General features: G+C 41.0%; 1 protein-coding gene, 1 long non-coding RNA gene and 1 other non-coding gene across 3 annotated transcripts in view; 2 read left to right on the top strand and 1 right to left on the bottom strand.

The window, feature by feature from the left end:
- The first annotated feature begins 6,954 nt into the window (after positions 1 to 6,954).
- On the top strand, positions 6,955 to 10,523 carry LOC126961515 (uncharacterized). The gene is made up of 4 exons (XR_007728321.1): positions 6,955 to 7,065; positions 9,725 to 9,836; positions 10,058 to 10,126; positions 10,341 to 10,523. It is a non-coding gene; the product is annotated as an uncharacterized LOC126961515 (long non-coding RNA).
- LOC126961926 (small nucleolar RNA SNORD87) lies at positions 9,895 to 9,983 on the top strand. The gene has a single exon (XR_007728506.1). It is a non-coding gene; the product is annotated as a small nucleolar RNA SNORD87 (small nucleolar RNA).
- Positions 10,524 to 12,166: 1,643 nt separating the features above from the next.
- The window catches only part of MCMDC2 (minichromosome maintenance domain containing 2), a 50,131-nt gene continuing 40,198 nt past the window's right edge, over positions 12,167 to 22,099 (bottom strand). Inside the window, exon 14 of the mRNA XM_050802028.1 lies at positions 12,167 to 13,509. Coding sequence (XP_050657985.1) covers positions 13,343 to 13,509 — 167 coding nt within the window. The 3' untranslated portion in view covers positions 12,167 to 13,342. The remainder of the gene's footprint in view (positions 13,510 to 22,099) is intronic.

Below are 22,099 nucleotides of genomic sequence, written 5' to 3' on the forward strand. Positions count from 1 at the left end.
TTTACATTTCTCTTGCATTAACTCTATTTTGACATGCTTACTATTGAGCAAGGAAAAGCACAAGGATATAGTTATTACAGCCAACTGCCTACCAGTTCCAACCCCATTTTCTGCTGCAAATATCTAGGGGACATGGGAGGTTCTCTAAATCATTCACTAATATAAAAAAGGGCCAAGGGCCAAATGTATTAAATTACTAATGAGATTCACATATGTAAGTGCAGACTATAGATTATGACAGCCCATAAAAAATAATATCCTATATGTCCCTGAATCGACATGTATGTCTATCTATACAACATAAACTTCATAAGGTAGGTAATCATGATTATATCATCAAAGAAGTGCTATTTTTTAAAAGTTACTTTTGATAAACTAACTATATCACATTTAAACCATGAAATTTTCCCCTTGAAGTGGTTTTAGTTGTATTCGTAATTGTCAGCATTAGCTCAGTTCAGCAACTTAGAGACCAGTGACCCCCCAGGGATGCACTCATTGCTGGAAAGTACTGAACCCTTTTTATAATGCCACTCAGGATGAAGAAATAATGGGCTGATGGGGCAAATCTTAGAAATGGTCTAGTTTTGCACCCTGCAGAGAAAATGTACTACTTTAATAGTATTTTTTCAATTTAATTTAATTACAAAATCAATGCATATGCATAGTAAAAATCCAAATAGGAAAGAATGATATATTAAAAAATAAGAAGATCACTTTCCCCACAAACTCAAGTTTCACTCCTAGAGGCATTCATTATAAAATTACAAACAGATTCTTTTTCATTTTCTCGTTTGTTTGAGACAGAGTATTGGTCTGTCACCCAGTCTGGAGTACAGTGGTGCCATCTCAGCTCAGTGCAACCTCCACCTCCTGGGCTCAAGTGATTCTCGTGCCTCAGCCTTCCAAGTAGCTGGGACTACAGGCACGCGCCACCATGCCTGGCTAATTTTTTTGTATTTTTTTGCAGAGACAGGGTTTCACAATGTTGCCCAGGCTGGTCTGGAACTCCTAGGCTTGAGCAATCCACCGGTCTTGGCCTCCAAAAGTGTTGGGATTACAGGCGTGAGCCACCATGCCCAGTCATAAACAGGTGCTTTTGTAGTCTCTTAAAAAAAAGTCCTATGCATTAACAATCACATATATTGCTTATTTTATTTTTTTTTTTTTTTTTTTTTTTTGAGTCAGGGTCTCACTCTGTCACCAAGGCTGGCGTGCAGTGGTGAGATCAGATTCACTGCAGCCTCAGTGTTCTGGGTTCAGCTATCCTCACACCTCAGCCTCTGGTGTAGCTGCGACTATACCACCAGGCATGTACCACCACACCCAGATCATTTTTTAATTTTTTGTAGATATGGGGTCTCCTTATGTTGCCCAGCTGGTCTTGAACTCCTAGGGTCAGGTGATCTTCCCTCCCGTCCTGCATTTTTTAAATCTAACCAAAAATGCAGTTTTTCCAAATACCTTCTGCACCTAGCTTTAAAATTTTTAAATATCTTGAAAATTTTTCCAAATCAGCACATATGTGTGATTCATTTATTTATTCATTCAACAAATATTTATTAAGTGCTAGGGACTATATTAGGTGCCAGGAATAAAAAGGTGAATAAGACAAGAACTTTCCTATCACAGGATTTATATGCAGTGAGGGTGTGAAAGTATGTAAGTAAATAAACAAGAAAATTGCAGATTATGCTAAGTGGTTTTTTGGGGTTTTTTTGAGACGGAGTTTCACTCTTGTTGCCCAGGCTGGAGTGCAGTGGTTCAAGCAATTCTCCTGCCTCAGCCTCCCAAGTAGCTGGAATTACAGACATGCAGCACCACGCCCGGCTAAATTTTTGTATTTTTAGTAGAGACAAGGTTTCTCCATGTTGGTCAGGATGGTCTCGAACTCCCGACCTCAGGTGATCCACCCGCCTTGGCCTTCCAGAGTGCTGGGATTACAGGCATGAGCCACTACACCCGGCCTATGCTAAGTGTTAATGAAGGAAATAAAAAGGGAGATATGTTGGAGTTGGCCCACTTTAGACAGGTGGGGGAAATGTGGCCTCTCTGAGAAGTTGACATTAAAACTGAGATCAAAAAAAGAAAATAAGTCAGCTACTAAAAAATCTGGGACAAGAGAATTCCAGGCAACAGTAAAGACCTTGGGATGTGAAAATTATCTGACATATTCCAAGAACTAAGAGTAGGCCATGGTGACTGTAGCATCACCAGAAAGGAGAAGCAGAAAATGAGATAGGCCATGTGAAGATAGGTGGATTTCTTTCCTTTTTAAAATGTCTTTTAAAAAATTATTAATTGTAGGCCAGATGTGGTGGCTCACGCCTGTAATTCCAGCACTTTGGGAGGCTGAGGTGGGTGGATCACTTGAGGTCAGGAGTTTGAGACCAGCCTGGCCAACATGGTGAAATCCTGTCTTTACTAAAATTACAAAAATTAGCCATGCATTGGTGGCAGGCACCTGTAAAGCCAGCTACTCGGGAGGCTGAGGCAGGAGAATCGCTTGAATCCAGGAGGTGGAGCTTGCAGTGAGCTCAGATCACACCAGCCTGGGCGACAGAGTGAGACTCCATCTCAAAAAAAAAGAAAAGAAAAACATTGTTTATTGTAGTAAAATACATGTAACAAAATTTACTATCTTAACCAATTTTAAGTGTATGGTTCAGTGTTATTAAATACAAACCATCCACAGATTAGGAGAAAATATTTGGAATATATAAAGACCAAAAATTACAATTTGTTTTGCTAGGCTTAGATATTCATACCCTATGTTATTTAAGGCAAATTGAAATTTCATACTGGATTTTGTATTTGTTTCTTAGATTTCCAGTTTTTAAAGGAGAGATTGGCCAGGAGCTGTGGCTGATGCCTGTAATCCCAGCACTTTGGGAAGCCAAGGCAAGAGGATCGCTTGAGGCCAGGAGTTGGAGACTAGCCTGGCCACTCTCTTGTCTGTATCCCTTGATGCACAAAATTTTTTAATTTGATGAAGTACAATTTATTTTTCCTTTTGTTGCCTGTGCTTTCGGTGTTATAGCCAAAAAGTCACTGCCAGATCCAGTGTCATGAAGATTGTCCCCTATGTTTTCTTCTAGAATTTTATAGTTTTAACTCCTAAATTTAGGTCTTTGATTCATTTTGAGTTAATTTTTTTATATAATATCAGATAAAGGTCCAACTTATTTTATTTTATTTTTTTGCATTGGATATCCAGTTTTCCCAGCACCATTTGTTGGAAAGTTTGTCCTTTCCACATAGATGGTATTGGCACCCATGCCAAAAATCAATTGACCATACACACAAGTGAATATTTTAAAAGTACAATGGGAAATGATGGACACTAGTAATCAAGGCTTCTAGGCAACTCTGAGTCTCTAGATTAACTTTCTTAAGCCCTTTTGGAGATGACAGACTCGAAAGGGAAAAGGGAGTTCTAAATTCCAAAAATCTCTTTACTAAGAGCAAAACATAAAGTAGTGAACATTAAACTTTGCATTTTTCCAACAAGAAACTATAGGAAAAAAAAGTTTTGCATAGGAAGAGGAAATTCGAGAAATGAACTCAAAGAAGAGAGGAAGTCAAGGAGGTCTTCGATAGAGATGAAGAAATACAAAGGCTTCAACAGAAAGAGAGAGGAAGAGGAAGAAGAGAAGGAAGAGGAGGAGGAGGAAGAAGAGGAGAAGGAAGAAGAGGAGAAGGAAGAAGAGGAGGAGGAAGTGGAGGAGGAGGAAGAAGAGAGGGAGGAAGAACAAGAGGAGGAGGAAGAAGAGGAGGAGAAAAGGAAGAAGAGGAAGAGGAAGAAGACAGGAGCCTGGTGCAGTGGCTTACACCTGTAATCCCAGCACTTCCGGAGGCCAAGGTAGGTGGATCACTTGAGGCAATGAGTTTGAGCTCAGCCTAGCCAACATGGTGAAACGCCATGTCTACTAAAAACACAAAAATTAGCCAGGCTTGGTGGCAGGCGCCTGTAGTCCCAGCTACTCGGGAGGCTGAGGCAGGAGAATTGCTTAAACCCAGGAGGCAGAGGTTGCAGTGAGCCAAGATCCTACCACTGCATTCCAGCTTGGGCAACAGAGCAAGACTCTGTCTCAAAAGACAAACAAACCAACAAGCAAGCAAACAAAAAACAGAAAAAAAAAATTGTGGTATACTCAGATAAGGGAATACCATTCAGCAATAAAAAGGAATTAACTGTTGTAACACACAACTGCATGGATGAATCTCAAAATAATTATGCTGAGTGAAAGCAACCAGACCAAAACACAGTGCATCCTGGCCCATCAAATTGTATGCATTAAATATGTGCAGTTTTTTTGTATGTCAATAATACCTCAATAACACTGTAAATAAAGTATATTCTGAATGATTTCATTGAAACAAATTATAGAAAAAGCAAATTGATCTATAATGACAGAAAACAAGTCAGTGGTTCCCTGGTGCAGTTGAGGGGAGTGATGTGAGGGTGACTTTTGGATTAGGGAATGAAGAAATGTTTAGGGATGATGAGTATGCTGATTATCTTGAATGTGGTGATGATTTCACAGGTGATGATTTCACATATGTCAAAACTTATCCAATTTTTCATTTTCAATGTGTGCAGTTTTTGTATGTCAATAAAGCTATGCTAAAGAAAAGCTATTTTTGCTTTTGTAACAGAAGTGGAACTGAAAATCTGTATCCATTCTTTGTCAGAATTCCTGTATCTTTCATCGTATCCTTGTAATCTTCTCTCACTTTGAATAGTAATGAGAGGTGAGCTCATGGATTCACAGCAATACCCTCACACTTTAAAGTTAAGGTTCCCCTGTGTGCAGACACTATTAGCAGCCTATGGAACAGGCATCTCCCTTCCCTTTCTGTCAGAGTCCACTTTCCCATGTTATAAGCTGATAATGCCTGGACTTGTAACCCAATCAAGGCCAGTGAGACCAGAAGACAAGTCAACTGTGGGCGTTCTCGGGAAGATTTTCCAACCTAGTTAAAAGAGAAACATGTGAAATGTCCCTCCTTCCCACCTTTGAATGTTGTTATATGAAGACATAGCTGGGTGCAGGGACTCACGCCTGTAACTCGGCACTTTGGGAGGCCGGGGTGGGTGAATCACTTGAGGTCAGGAGTTCAAGACCACCCTGGCCAACATGATAAAACCCCATCTCTACTAAAAATACAAAAATTAGCTGGGTGTGGCAGGAGGCACCTATAATCCCAGCTACTCTGGAGGCTGAGGCAGGAGAATAGCTTGAACCCAGGAGGTCCATGAAGCAGGTTGAGGTCCATGTCACTACTTAACAGGAGAAACAACTTCCACTTGGAGGCCCAAGCAAAGATTTTTAAGCTCCTGTAAAGTACTTTGCAATCCTTTGTTAAAGGAGGTACAATCACAATTTGTTTTGCTAAGCTTACTAGGCTTAGATATTCATACTCTATGTGACTTGAGGCAAATTGAAATTGTGTACTGGATTTTGTATTCGTTTCTTAGATTTCCAGTTTCTAAAGGAGAGATTGGCCAGGCGCTGTGGCTCATGCCTGTAATCCCAGCACTTTGAGAAGCCAAGGCGAGAGGATTGCTTGAGGCCAGGAGTTGGAGACCAACATAGTGAGACCCGCATCTCTACAAAACATTTTAAAAATTAGGGCATGGTGGTGAGCACTTAGCTACTCAAGACTGAGGTGGGAGAATCTCTTGAGGATCCTAGAAGATGGAAGCTGCTGTGAGCCATGACTGCACTACTACACTCCAGGCTGAGCAATAGAGGGAGACCCTGTCTCAAAAAAAAAAAAAAACCAACCAACCAAAAAACAAAAAAAAATGGCCGGGCGCGGTGGCTCACGCCTGTAATCCCAGCATTTTGGGAGGCCGAGGCAGGCAGATCACGAGGTCAGGAGATCGAGACCATCCTGGCTAACACGGTGAAACCCCGTCTCTACTAAAAATACAACAAAACTAGCCGGGCGTGGTGGAGGGCACCTGTAGTCCCAGCAACTCCGGAGGCTGAGGCAGGAGAATGGCGTGAACCCGGGAGGCGGAGCTTGTAGTGAGCCGATATTGTGCCACTGCACTCCAGCCTGGGTGACAAAGCGAGACTCCGTCTCAAAACAAAACAAAACAAAAGCCAAAAAAATTAAGGAGAGATGACCTATATTTAAATAATTCAATTGTTTAATCATATGTTTTCACGTGTATTCTTTCTGGCAACAAGATCATAAATCTTTCTCCTCCAGCATTAAACCCAGTGCTTTGCAGCCAGGATTCTATAATACAATGATTGAGAAAAACAGGAGTAATAAGACATGGAAATCAATAGCAAATTATAGCATGTTCATAAACAAGGTAGGTAACTGCTTTACGAATGCTATATATATGTGTGTTTTTTGTTTGTTTTGAGACGGAGTCTCACCCAGGCTAGAGTGCAGTGGCGCGATCCTGGCTCACTGCAACCTCCGCTGCCTGGGTTCAAGCGATTTCTCGTGCCTCAGCCTCCCGGGTAGCTGGGACTGCAGGCACGCGTCATCACACTCGGCCAATTTTTTTGTAGAGATGGGGGTTTCGCCATGTTGGACAGGCTGGTCTCGAACTCCCGACCTCGGGTGATCCTCCCGCCTAGGCCTCCCAAAGGGCTGGGATTACAGGCTTGAGCCGCCGCGCCCGGCCTTTTGCTCGTTTGCATCCACTGCAAACTGCATTAATCATTGACAAGCTCTAGCAGAGGTACTCCTGACCCTGGAAAGCCCCTGCGGGAAGTCACAAAGCCCCCACATAAACTTGCTGTGTGGCACACAGCGTCGCCGCACCGCGCAACTAGGGAAGAGGGCTAAGGTGCAGGTCTCATCTCCCCTCCGCCCCCTTCCCAGAGCCCCGGCACTCAGCCCCTTTTCACCCGGGGAGGGGCGGGGCCGCGTACCGGAAGAGGCGGGGCCATAGGAGTGCCTAAGAGCTGCCCTCCGATGTCGCTCTTCCTTTCCCGCGCGACCGGCGAGGGAGGAAGAAGCGCGAAGAACCGTCTGTCATGCTGGTGTGGTGGCGGCGGCGGAGCCTGCGGGCCCGTAGCTGTGCTCTGCGAGGTGAGAGTGATCGCGGTCTTAGGTCCTCCTCCTCTATGTGCCGGGTTCCTCCGCCATGTGGGTGCCGAGCGCGGCCCCTGTCCCTTTCCCTGGCGCAGCGGAGCGGGCGGCTGCTGCGTAGGCCCAAAGGCTACGCTCCGGGCACCCCCAAGGCCCACGAGCTTTCCCCACAAGCCATCTGCGCAGTCAGGTTTTGTCAGTAACCACCTGGGTGGCTTAGCTGACCTTTATCCGTCAACACCGGTTCACTGTCCTCTGCTCTGAAACTGGTGAAGGGCCTTCTGACTTAAGGAGGTGCCTGCAAGGGACCGCCGCGGGGCTTCGTGCTCCACCCGGCCTTGGCCAGATCTCTCTTGTGTCCCCATCTAAGTTGTGCGTGCGACCTTGGCGGTTTCAGGCTCTTAGTAGGCAGCTTGTTTTCCTTAAAAGGGAGCATTTTATAAATAGGAAGGTGATTATCCGTTAGTTGTCAGGATGACCCTTACTGGACCGTACTTTGTGAGTGGCTTTGAAATTGTAATAAGCGCAGTTTACTGAGTCATAACTAGTCTCGACCCATTCGTAGAACTAGTCGGTATTTGTTCCTGGACCTTCCTTCGTAATATGCTCTAAAGTCAAGGCATGGAGGTCGGAGAACAACACGTGCAAGTATGGAAGTCCCTTAGGCTAAATGCCTGCTACACACGGAGATGCTTGTATTTACATAGAGATGTGTATTTCTGGACATAATACAGAAGAAACCGGTCAGCAGCTGGGAGGCTGGAAAAATCTGTTAGCTATTCAGAAACTTTTTTTTTTTTTTTTTTTTTTTTTTGAGCCAGAGTCTGTTCTGTCGCCCAGGCTGGAGTGCAGTGGCTGGATCTTGGCTCCCTGAATCCTCCACCTTCAGGGTTCAAGCAGTTTTCTGCCTCAGCCTCCCGAGTAGCTGGGATTACAGATGCCTGCCACCACGCCCGGCTAATTTTTGTATTTCTAGTAGAGACGGGGTTTCACCATCTTGGCCAGGCTGGTCTTGAACTCCTGACCTCATGATCCACCCGGCTAAGCCTCCCAAAGTGCTGGGATTACAGGCATGAACCACCGCGCCCGGCCATAGAAACAAATTTTAAAATTTCGTCAGTGAGACTTGGTATAGGTAGTTTTTTTTTTCTTCAAATTTGAAATGCATTGCTTCGTGCGAAACAATCGTTAATTGTCAAGAGGACGAATGTCATGGCTTATACTTGAAATATTTTTGGTATTCTTATTTTTGAGGCTTCAGTAGCTTGAATTCTGTTTTCACTGGTAAGTGCTGGGACTTCTAAAAATTTCCAAACGAAATAATTGATAAAATTGGTAGTCCAGGAAAGTTCTGAAGCATAATACAAAAGAATCCACCGATACATTTGAGAACTATGATATTACCAATACTAGAGTATCTGTTGTTTACATTCCCCTGTTTCCTATTCATAGGTACCCACCATTTGGAATTTTGTGCCCATCAGTCTTTTGGTTTTTGTGGGGGAGGGGGTGGTGTGGATAGCTTTGGGTTTTTTTGTTGCTTTTTTGAGATGGAGTCTCGCTCCCGTCCGTGCAGGCTGGAGTGCAGTGGCACGATTCTCCTTCCTCAGCCTCCCGAGTAGCTGGGATTACAGGCATCCACCCTCACGCCCGGTTTATTTTTGTATTTTTAGTGGAGACAGGGTTTTGCTGTCTAGAACTCCTGACCTCAGGTGATCCTCCCGCCCCAGCCCCCACAAAGTGCTAGGATTACAGGCGTGAGAAACCGTGTCTGGCCCATTTTTTAGGCTTTGTGAAGACAGGATTATGCATGTTGTCTGCAGTTCCTGTGAATCATAATATTAAAATGAAACATTTTTGTTTCAGTTAATTTTTTTAATTACTCAAAACCAGTAATTTATATTCCTAATATTGATTGTGTGAAATATTTTCAGCATTTCAGCACATGAAAATGATTGTTTTGCAAGGTCTAACCTTGTATGTCTTAATAAATCATTTCCTATTGCTGCCTGGCTCAATGATGTATTCTCCTGCGGTGCTGTATGACATGATTTTTTACCCCAGTCCATGTTCTTTGCAGTGTTTTGTTAACTTGGGACTTAATTTTACAGGCATGTGTCCAGTAAAAATGCCAACGTAGGTATCCCTGCTCCAAAACTGCTAGGTTTGCTGTTTTAATGTTTTTAGGTGAAGGTCTTCACGCCAGTTTTTATACATCTAACCTGGCTCATAGCTCATCCTCGTCGAGCTGTGAGACAGAAAAGCAATGGCTGTGTACTCACTATGACCATTGTGTCTTAAAGTCAAAACTGTCACAGTGTAGGATATCATAAAATGTTTCTGCCATTTTCCAGCCAGTGCTAATGGCTCCTGTTTCCAGTTTGGAATAAGCTAATTTGTGGAATTATTAGGTGGTAATCAGACAAACATACTCAGTTACAGAGGTTTGGGTTTGTCAGTATTGACTATCAAAAAAGCAGAAACAGGTACTAGAATAATAGTACTTTTTTATTAAAAAGTGGGTTGGGAGTCTGAAAGGTAGATTGCAAGTACAGTTCCTAAAGGAATGAGATTCTCTTCTTGGACCATTCCTACATATAAGATGCCAAACAAAATGCAAATAAAAATGGGAATTCGAAATATAATATTTAATTTCCAGGTGCAAGAAAGCCTTTGCGGTGAAGGTGTATGAAGGTCATCATGACAAATGTTTTCCAAAAACTTGTAGAAGGCTGTGAAAAAACTACTAGGATCACACGTCATGTATTGAGGTACCTAAATTTAATTAATGTTAGTTATGTGATATATTCTTGACAGATAGGTTTAATAGCTGGCACAGTGATGACTTAAATTACTTTTTGCCGTTTACCCAGCTGAGGGTGTCTTTGAAGAAATAATTTTAAGACTGAGATGCCAGTAATGTACATTGATTAATTACTGACATGTATGTAAGGCAATAATTTAATTAAGGGTGAATATTCTTTCTTTTTAGCATATAGGTTGCTGTAGATGAATGTTCTTTGCTGTCATGTTTAAAAATACTTCTGCTTCATTGCCTCAAGTAAGTGATTTGTCAAGCAACTCTATCTGCTGATAGTTCAGAAAGTATCTGATAAACTTCAAAGGGTGGGGGCCAATTCTTGTTGAAGTTGCTTTTGCATGTGGGGTATTCTCAACATTTAAGTTTTTGAGGAACGACTTGTGAATATTGAGGTTATATGAGAACTTTGAGTATGGAATGATTTTCACTGTTGGTTTCTGACTTTGTTTTGGAGGTGTGGCATGCAACATTTTGGAAGGAAAATTGAAGACTTGTTCAAGAAAACACGAACAGAAGCAAATGATGAAAATGAGCATTTTACTTGATGTTGATAACATCACAATAAATTATGGAGAAAAATACATATTTGGCTAACTGTTTTAATTGCTGAACAATAAAGTGTTTTCTTTTAAATCAATTCTAAATAGCTCCATTCTCATAGTCACTAGTCAGACCTGTTTTGAACATATTCGAAAGATTATATAATCTTGTGAATAATTAGATTATTTATGGGTGGTGATTCTCATTGAGGCCAACAGCTGGGGAGACATGTACCTCTAGGTTCCCTGTCTGGCTCCCCCTTCAGAGTTTGCTGTTGTACCAGATGGTTGGAATCTTAAAGCTCTTTAATGCCAAATAGCAATCAAATTCCCCCTTACAGATAAAGGTTTCACCTTTTTTATTCAGTTTGCTTTCATCTTTGTGAACAAAAAAGTCATCCTAATACTAGTACATGTAATAACTAAGCAATATGCTATGTTAAGAGAAATGACTGGGCAGGCCAATCTGTCTAGGACTAAATTGGCAAGAATTCTCAAGCTGAATTTATATCTGGGTGAAGGCTTAGAGCTAAATCTTTTCTCCTGTTGAGTACTAGCTTATAAATTCCTTTCACCAAGGTTATAGTTTTTATATGATAAATGGTATAAAACCTGTATAGCAACATCTTAGTCACTTCCCTCAGTATAGACTTGGGGGGTACAAGTGCAGTTCTGTTGCATAGGTATATGAAGTAGTTTGGAGTCTGAGCTTTTTGTGCAGCCATTACCTGAATGGTGTACATTTCACCCATTAATTTTTCATCCCGCACCCTACCCCCTTCTAATTCTCCAATGACCTTTAAAATACCATTGGCATCATATTTAATATTAATGAATTACCTCCCATAATTGTTTGTTTCTGAATGTACACTTCTACTCTTTAGGCACTGAAATAAAAGACTAGTAAATGCAGCCTTTGTAATGAGAAACTTAAACATTTAAATTTTTTTGTGGTGAAGTAACTATCTTTGAGACAGGTTGGGTTTTTTGAGCTGGAGAGATTAAGGTGGCAGTGAGTTATGACTGCATCAGTACGCTACAGTTTGGGTGACAGCTGCATACAAATATGTATATATAAATATAGGTAAGTAAATAAAAGCCATCTTTGTGCCATGCATGTGGCTCACTCCTGTAATCCCAACACTTTGGGAAGCTGAGGTACTGAGATGGGAGGATAACTTGAGACCAGCCTGAGAAACATGGCGAAATCCCATCTCTACAAAAAAACACAAAAGTTAGCCCAGGGTGGTAGCATGTCCCTGTAGTCCCAGCTACTCGGAGGGCTAAGGTGGGAGAATTGCTTGCAAGGTCAAGGCTGCAGGGAGCTGAGATGGCGCCACTGCCCTCCAAACTGGGTGAGAGCCCCTGTCTCAAAAAAAAATTAAAAAAAAAACTTTTTAAACTTTCCAATTGTAAAAGGATCCTAGTTTTATAAAATAGGAATGTGTTTTGCCTTCACCCCATAGAGAGCCAGACATGTTTGAAATGTAGTATTTGAGAAGCACAAAATAAACGTCTTAACATTCTAGAACTGTAATATGTAAATATTTTGCTGAAGACTACCTTTGTCACCAGGTGCGTTGGCTCATACCTGTAATCCCAGCACTTTGGGAGGCCAAGGCAGGCAGATCACCTGAGGTCAGGAGTTCGAGACCAGCCTGGCCAACATGGTGAAACCCTGTCTCTACTAAAAATACAAAAATTAGCCGGTCATGGTGGAGTGCACCTGTAATCCCAGCTACTTGGGAGACTGAGGCAGGAGAATCTCTCGAACCTGGGAGGTGGAGGTTGCAGTGAGCCAAGATCGTGCCACTGCACTCCAGCCTGGATGACAGAGCAAGACCCCGTCTCAACAAAAATACTACCTTTGGCTTCTGAAAACTAATACTGTTTTCTCCCTGCTACTAGTAGGTATTCAATAATACTGAACAACTTCCTCTGGGTCCTGTGGAGAATGAGAGGTCCAGCTGTATAGTTAAGCATCTCTGTTAAGGGACCAATTTTGAAAGAATTGATGCATGGTAGCATCTTGGTTAATAAAGTGACAATTTGGTAATGACATTTTGCTTTTCTGTGAATAGAACTGATCTTTTATTAAAGTTATGGAAACTGAACTAAAAAGAATTTATAAATTTTACAAGGTAAATTTGTTTTCTCATGATACCCCTATCTTCACAGCAGATATCTTCCCTCCAAAAATGAGGACTAGATTTGCAAGTTGGTTTCTTTGCCTTTTGGAACCTTTCTTGTAACCAGTTAGGGTTAGAGAGCCACTTTATAAGTTATTGGCTCCTTGATTCCGTGTAAAGTATTTTTTCATTTAACCTGGCATATACATGAAAACTTCCAAGGCTTTTCCTGATTCCATATTTAGGGCTTCTAAAACAGTAGTATGTAATGGACATGCCAGTAATAAAGCATGAAAAGGCCTTACATTTGAAACTTGGGGTTATATAAAATATTTAGTCATGAGTTTAGCAAGTTCACTAGTGAAGAAAAATGTTTTAATTTGTAGGTAAAGAGTTATTGCCATCTTGTGACAGTAGAGTGAACTACATAAATGTTGACATTTTACACACTGCTTAAATTGCAACATTCTTTATATTTTTATCTGTTCACCACTGGTATTCTGGGCTAACCAGTTTTTCTTTATAGTATTCTCCTTGACAACTTTATCACTATTAAATTGTCCACATTGTTCTAAGTTTTAAAATTCTGTTGGTTTTAGAGGTTTGGATTAGTATTTATCACATTAGCAATTAGTTTTGAGGGGACTATATTTTATATTTTTAAAAATAGTATTGTAATATATTCCTGTACAAAGTATTATCAAAGCATTACTTCAAAGTCACTCTCAAAATACTCACACTTTTTCTCCACTGCTTAAGTAGGAATGAACAAAAATTCCTCAAATTGTTTATTCATCACTAGAGAAAATAGTTGTCCCAGGTCCATATGTGGCAATAAATTGTTCCAGCTGTTGTTGGCACTGAGTTAGATAGAGATCCCTTTGCTCTAAGTATTCTTCATTATACAGTTCAAATGGAAATACTGCATTCGGAGCAACACAAAATGCAGTGGCCCCTAAATGAAGAAGATAATAGAGTGTAAATGACAAATACTGCTTAAGATGACAAATATGAAATCACATTTTCAACCAAAATATTTTATTGGAATCTTAAAAATTAAGCCCAAGCCCATGTGGTTCTGTGAAAAATAAAAGTTAAAAAATTAAGTTTTGACCTATTCAGAAGAGTATTTCAATAACCATTATTGAAATCTAACTCTTGTTTTCTGAAACCCAGAAAGCAGGTTCAGTAAATGCACAAACATTGGTACCAGGGCCAATGGAAGAAGTATGTTGATGTTTATAAAGTTTAGAACTAGAAATTTGTCTTCTACTGAAATAGTCATTATAGTTTTGAAGCTGACTACTGATGTGAGGACGTGACAGGAGTAGGGAGAAAAGGTACTGGAAAGCAGGGAAACACTAATCTTTATTTGATTAAGTGGATGATCAAAGATAAAGACATTGTAGTACATTTCTCAGTTGTTTAACCCATTTACATAAAGGCAGACACATAAATCTATGGAAGGGTTTCAAGACCATTCTACGGGAAAGGACAGACTCACTTTGGATTTGGCAATGATTTCCTGAATGTGACATCAAAAGTACAGGCACCAAAAGAAAATATACATAAATGGGACCACATCAAAATTTAAAACTGCATAAAACAATACAACCAACAGTGAAAAGACAACCCATGGAATGGGAGAAAATACTTGCAAATCATATCTCTGATAAAGAGGTCTATAAATCCACAGTAAGAAAATAATCATTAAAAAATAGGCAGAGAACTAGTCATTTCTCTAAAGAAAAACGACCAATAAGCACACGAGAAAGATGTTCAACATCACTAATCATTAGGAAAATACAAATCAAAACTACGATGAGCTACCACCTCACACCCATAAGGATTTATTATAAAAATAAAAAACAGAAAATGACAGGTGTTGGAGAGGATGTGGAGAAATTAGAAGCTTTGTGCACTGTTGGGAATGGAAAATGGTGCACCCACTGTGGAAAACAGGATGGCGGCATCAGAAAGAGTAAACAATTACTGTATGATACAACAATTTCACTTCTGGGTATATACCCAAAAGAATTGAAAGCAGGGTCTTAAAGAGATATTAGCACACCCATGTTCATAGCAGTGTAATTCACAATAGCCAAAGGTGGAAGCAACAGAAATGTCCATTGACAGGTGAATGGATAAACAAAACATTGTATTTACATACAATAGGATATTATTCAGCCTTAAAAAGGAAGGAAATTCTAATACATGTACAATATGGATGAACCTTGAGAACATTATGCTAAGTGAAATAAGCCAGTCATGAAAGGACAAATGTATGATTCCACTTATATGAGGTACCTAGAATAGTCAAATTCATAGAGGCAGTAGAGTGATGGTTCCCAGGAGGAGTAGAGGAGGAAATGAGGAGTTATTGTTTAATGGGCACGCAGTTTCAGTTCGGGAAGATGAAAAAGCTCTGGAGACGAACAGTGGTGATGGTTGCACAACAGTGTGAATGTGAATGTACTTAACACACTGAACTGAACATTTTAAAATAGTTAAAATAAGTAGATTTTATGTATATTTTACTTCAATTTAAAAATTGACCATGAGGAGATAAGCTCTTCTCCTGTATTCATTAATTCATTGAACAAGTACTTAATGTGACAGGCCAAGAGTACAGTCTAGCAACTGTGCCAGGCAGTGCCCACCTTCCTAGAGCCTCATAAGAACAGCCTCAGACTTCTGACTGCTTCCTTTCCTACCTGACCTTCTCTGAAAGCTTACTATCCCTTAAGAACACTGCTTTCCTTGTGCCTCTCCAAAATGAAGCTATTTTTTCCCAAACATCCCATATACACAGTGTCACAAGACACAGTCAGAACCTAGCTTGCTGCCCCTCTGCTGCCTCCAGACCATTCTTTGCCCATGCTTCCCTTTTGGTAAAAATCCTTTCTTCTTTGATGTTCAGTGCCACCTGGTTTTACTGTCCTTCCCCTTCTATAGTCAACCAGCAGCTCTCAGCACTTTGCTCAAAATCTTTCTTTCTTCCCTAATACCTGACATTCAGTGATTTTCATGTGGATGACCCATTTAACTCCCTTGCGATGTCCCACCTTTCCCTTCCGCCTCAGCCATACATCCCACAGTCACAGGAAACTAATATCACCAGAAACTTACTTCAAAACCTTGAGTTCCCACTCACTTCAAAACCACAACCCACTCCCCTACTCTACCTCCTATGCTTCCAGTTCACTTGCTCAAATGTTTCAGGTCTACTTCAGAGACCTCCAATCTGCTTCCTCTAATTCACTTTCTTCGTTAACCAGCTTAAAAGTCCCTCCCTTTAAAAGTCCCCCCACTCCTTTGCCCCTCAGCACCACTCTGCCACACTCACTTATCAAAACCTCAACTCTGCACGAACCCAACCATTCACCTTGTGCTGGCATGAAGGCTGCTAGGCAGAAAATCACACAACTGGCATTTCTTCTTTTCTCTTTAAGTGAATCACAGTAACTCTAAACGATCACCTGCCTGGCAAGCCTGCTGAGTTTCCCTCGGACACTTCTCTTGTAGCCCCAACAATGACTATTATATTCCATTCTTTGCTCCTCAAACCTTTCATTTTCAGCTAATAACATCAAGTAAAGTATATGGCCAAACTTACAAACCTACCTGGTTCTGTATCTGTTTTCTTCCCATCTGTAAAATGAATAAGTGACCCATTTATCAGAGGCCAATACATGTACCCTGGATCCTATCCCCTCTCACCCTTTTTGTAGTTCACTCGTTGATCTTCCTGTCTTTCTGTATAGTGTTATTAGTTTACTCTCTACTGCACATCCTACGATTTTATACCTTCTATCTTAAAAAAAAAAAGTTCCTTCCTGAACAACACATCCTTCTCCAGTGATTCCCTCATTTTTTTTCCTCATCTTCATAGTTTGTCTATGTGTGCTGTCTCTGTAGCCTCATCTCCATTCCCATGCCACTGAAATAGCTCTGATCATGGCTACCTACAACCTTTAGGTTACCAAACTGAATCTCACTCAAACTCTCAGTAGCATGTGATTCAGTTGACCACTCTGCCGCTTTCTGGAAAAACTCTCATTTCTTAGAAAATCACACAACACTTGATTTTCTTTCTATATTCTAGCTACTGCTCCTAAGCCTCCTTTGTTAGTTCCTCCTCCACAACCCCGTATAAATCTTCAAGGGCAGTCCTGGGGTTCCCACTAGTCTCTATTTAGGCGATTTCATCCATTCCTTGGCTCTGAGTACCATCTCTATGCTGGTGATTCCTAAATTATATTCCTAGGTTAGAACTTTTCTCTAAGCTCCAGATTCTTTTATCTCTCTATTGATATATCTGTAGGATATCTCCTTTAAAAAAAAAAAAAAGCTATATATATACTCTTTTCCTCCACTGCTTAAGTAGGAATGAACAAAAATTCATATATATAACTTTTTTTTTTTTTTTGAGATGGAGTCTTGCTTTGTCACCCAGGCTGGAGTGCAGTGGCATGATCTTGGCTCACTGCAACCTCTGCCTCCCGGGTTCAAGCAATTCTCCTGCCTCAGGCTCCCGAGTAGTTGGGATTACAGACGCATGCCACCACGCCCAGCTACTTGTCTTTTTAGTAGAGACAGGGTTTCACCATGTTGGCCAGGCTGGTCTTGAACTCCTGACCTTGTGATCCGCCCCCCTCGGCTTCCCAAAGTGCTGGCGTAAGCCACCGCTCCTGGCCATTTATTATTTTTTTTAAATTAGGGTCTTGTTATGTTGCCCAGGCTGGTTTCAAACTCTTGGGCTCAAGCAATCCTTTCGCTTTGGCCTCCCAAAGTGCTGGGATTAGAGATATGAGCCACTGTGCTCAGACTATAGAATATCTCAAAGTTATATCTATAATTTGATTTTTCTCCCAGCTCTTTTTCTTTCTTTCTCCCCAGATTTGGTAATTGGCATGATTATCCACCCAGCTGCTCAAGGCAGAAACATGGGAGTTTTCCTTAATTACTCCCTCTCCTCCTTTCCCCTACCCCCAACTCTTAAATCTAGTTCATGAGCACGACCTATTGGTTTTTGCATCTAATGTGTATCTCTAATTCACTAATTTCTTTCCATTTCTACTGACTCTACCTAGTCGAATCTCTCATTATCAACTAACTGGACTACAACAACTAGTCTCCCACTTTCTGCTCTTAACCATTCTCCATACCTCCAACCCATTCTCCATACCAACTCCAAACATGGTATTTCAAAAATATAATTGATCACATTAGTTCTCTGTTCCTCATTGCACTTGGATTACAATCCCAATTTTCTACCATGGTCTGTCTGGTCTTACTTTCCTCTCTAACCTCAACTACGATGCTTACTCTGCTTACTATGTTTTAGCCACCCTGGACCTCTTTCAGTATTTTGAAAACACCTGCATATGTGGTTCCCCTCTAACTTGACTTCTCATTCTTCAGCTATTTGCTTAAATAAATATCACTTCCTTAGAGAGGTCTCCCTAAAATCCAAAGTAAGTCCCTTCCATTGTTCTTTCTCATAACATCCTGTTGATTTTCTTCATAGCATCTATCTCAATTTGTATTATATATTCATTAATGTCTTTACTTTTTTTTTTTTTTTTTTTTTTTGAGACTGGGTCTCACCCTGTTGCCCAGGCTAAAGTGCAGTGGCATGATCATGGCTCATTGCAGCCTCGACCTCCTGGGCTCAAGCCATCCTCCCACCTCAGCTTACCGAGTAGCTAGGACTACAGGTATACACCATCACACTCAGCTATTGTAAAAAATTTTTTTTGTACAGATGGGAGGTCTCACTATGTTGCCCAAGCTGGTCTCGAACTCCTGGGATCAAGTGATTCTCTTGCCTTGGCCTCCCAAAGTGCTGGGATTACAGGCATGAGCCATGATGCCCCGCCATGTGTTTACTCTTTTTTTTCTTTTTTCTTTTTTGAGACAGTCTCTTGCTCTGTCGCCCAGGCTCACTGCAACCTCCGCCTACCGGGTTCAAGCAATTCTCCTTCCTCAGCCTCCCAAGTAGTTGGGACTGTAGGCACACACCACCACACCCGGCTAATTTTTGTATTTTTAGTAGAGACAGGGTTTCATCATGTTGGCCAGGCTGGTCTCGAACTCCTGACCTCAAGTGATCCGCTGCCCCAGCCTCCCAGTGTTGGGATTATAGGTGTGAACCACTGTGCCTGGCTCATGTGTTCACTTTTTAATATCTGTTCTCTCACTAGGCTGTAAGTTCTACTAGGGTAGAGACTGTAACTTTTTTTCACTACTATGTAACTAGTGCCTAGCACCTAGTGATCATTCAATAAATATTTATTGACTCACAGATTGGAAAAAAGATCATGAATATTTAGTTCAAATAGTGATAATTATGAGGCATATTATGAGAACATATAACACACTATAATTTTAATACATCAATCCTCAAATTATAATTAACCTCAAATTACCTTTACAGTTTTACTTTAATATATACAGCCATATCTCAGAGATATTGCAAGTTCAATTCCAGATCAAAAAAGTGGTTCAGTTCCACAAAAAAGTGAATATCCCAATAAAGCAAGCCACGTCAATTATTTGTTTTCCCAATGTACATAAAAGTTATATTTACACTATATTGTAGTCTACTAAGTGTGCAATAGCATTATGTCTAAAAACAAGATCCAAACATACTTTAATTTAAAAATGCTTTATTGCTAAAAAAAAAAATGCCAAAAATCATCCTCTGCCTTCAGGAGTCATAATCTTTTTGCTGGTGGAAGGTCTTGTCTCCATGTAGATGACTGCTAATTGATCAACATCAGCACAGTGTTTGTTGGAGGTTGGGATGGCTGTGACAATGTCTTAAAATGAGACAATAATGAAGTTTGCTACATTGATTGACTCTTTCATGAAATATTTCTTTGTAGCATGTGATGATTTTTTTTTTTTTGGTCATTTTTATTTATGTTTTTTATTACACTTTAAGTTCTGGGGTACATGTGCAGAACGTGCAAGTTTGTAACATAGGTATACACGTGCCATGGTGGTTTGCTGCACCCATCAACCCATCACCTATATTAGGTATTCCTCTTAATGCTATCCCTCCTCTGGCTCCCCCCACCAACAGGCCTCAGTGTGTGATGTTTTCCCTCCCTGTGTCCATGTGTTCTCATTATTCAACTCCCACTTATGAGTGAGAGCACGCAGTGTTTGGTTTTCTGTTCTTGTGTTAGTTTGCTGAGAATGATCGTTTCCAGCTTCATCTATGTCCCTGCAAAGTAGATGTACTCATTCTTTTTTATGGCTGCATAGTATTCCATGATGTATATGTGCCACATTTTTCTTATCCAGTCTATCATTGATGGCCTTTAGGGTGATGCTGTTTGCTAGCATATTTACCCACAGTGGAACTTCTTTCAAAATTGCAGGCAATCCTCTCAAACACTGCCATTGCTTTATCAACTAAGTTTATGGACTATTCTAAATCCTTTGTTGTCATTTCAACAGTGTTCACAGAATCTTCCCCAGGAATAGATTCCATCTCAAGAAACCACTTTCTTTACATCCATAAGAAGCAACTTTTCATCGGTTCATGTTTGATCATCAGTCTACAGCAATTAAGTCACATCTTCAGACTCCACTTCTAATTCTAGTTCTCTTGCTGTTTCCGCCACATTTGCAGTTACTTCCTCTACTGAAGTCTTGAACCCCTTAAAGTCAGCCAGGAGGGCTGGAATCAACTTCTTCCAAACTCCTGTTAATGTAGATATTTTAACCTCCTCCCATAAATCACGAATGTTCTTAATCACATCTAGAATGGCAAATCTTTTCCAGAAGGTTTTCAATGACTTTGCCCAGCTCCATCAGAGGAATCATGGCAGTGATGGACATAACAAGGCTTGAATGTTGAAATTACTTCTTTATCCAGGGGCTGCAGAATACATGTTAGCAGGCATAATAACAACATCATGTCCTTGTACATCTCCATTAGAGCTCTTGGGAGACCAGGTGCATTGTCAATGAGCAGTAATCTTTTGAAGGGAATCCTTTTTTTTTTTTTTTTTCTTGAGATAGAGTCTCGCCCAGTCACCCAGGCTGGAGTGCAATGGTACGATCTTGGCTCACTGCAACCCCTGCCTCCCGGGTTCCAGCAATTCTCTGCCTCAGCCTCCCGAGTAGCTGGATTACAGGTGCCTGCCAGCACACCCAGCTGATTTTTGTATTTTTAGTAGAGACAGGGTTTCACCATCTTGGCCAGGCTGGTCTTGAACTCCTGACCTTGTGATCCACCTGCCTCGGCCTCCCAAAGTGCTGGGACTACAGGCATGAGCCACCGCATCCGGCCCTGGGAATCCTTTTTTTCTGAGCAGTAGATCTTCACAGTAGGCTTCAAATATCCAATAAACCATGCAGTAAACAGAAGTGCTGTCATCCTGGCCTTGTTGTTCCCTTCTAGAGTACAGGCAGAGCATGATTAGCATTCTTTAATGGCCTTAAAATTTTCAGACTAGTATATGGACATTGGCTTTGACTTAAAGTCAGCAGCTGCATTAGCTCCTAACAAGGGAGTTAGCCTGTCCTTTGAACCGTTGAAGCCAGGCATTGAAGTCTCCTTTCTAGCTATGAAGGTCCTAGATGGCATCTTCTTCTAATAGAAGGCTATTTTGTCTATATGGAAAATCTGTTGTTTAGTGTAGCCACCTTCATCATCATCTTAGCTAGATTTCCTGGGTAACTTGCTGCAGCTTCTCCATCAACACTTGCTGCTTCATGTTGTACTTTTATGTTATAGAGATGGTAGCTTTCCCTCAGCCTCATGAACCAACCTCTGGTAGCTTTTGACTTTTCTTCTGCAGCTGCCTTACCTCTCTGAGCCTTCATAGAATTGAAGAGACTTAGGGCCTTGCTCTGGATTAGGGTTTGGCTTAAGGGAACGTTGTGGTTGGTTTGATCTATTCAGACCACTAAAGCTTTCTCCATATCAGCAGTAAGGCTGTTTTGCTTTCTTATCATTTGTGTGTTCACTGGAGTAGCACTTTAAATTTCAAGACGTTTTTTGTTTGTTTGTTTGTTTGTTTTGAGATGGGGTCTCCCTCTGTCACCCAGGTTGGAGTGCAGTGGCATGATCTTGGCTCACTGCAACCTCTGCCTCCTAGCGAGACTCTGTCTAAAAAAAATTGAAAAAAAATTCAATATACCTAACCAAAATTCATTATGAAAGGAAAAGTAACTAAAGGTGAAAAAAATCTTCACATGGGTTTTTCTCCCTCCCTCCCTCCCAAAATAATAAATGCTGTTTATTTATTTATTTATTGAAACAGTCTTACTCTGTTTCCCAGGCTGGAGTGCAGTGGCACCATTTCAGCTCACTGAAACCTCTGCTTCCTGGGTTCAAGTGATTTTCCTGCCTCAGCCTCCTGAGTAGCTGGGATTATAGGCAGCTGGCAACAGGCCCAGCTAATTTTTGTATTTTTAGTAGAGATGGGAGTTTCACCATGTTGGCCAGGCTTGTCTTGAACTCCTGATCTCAGGTGATCTACCTGCCTCGGACCCCCAAAGTTGTAGGATTACAGACGTGAACC

The sequence above is a fragment of the Macaca thibetana genome, chromosome 8 (assembly GCF_024542745.1).
Source record: "Macaca thibetana thibetana isolate TM-01 chromosome 8, ASM2454274v1, whole genome shotgun sequence".
Classification (NCBI taxonomy): Eukaryota; Metazoa; Chordata; class Mammalia; order Primates; family Cercopithecidae; genus Macaca; species Macaca thibetana.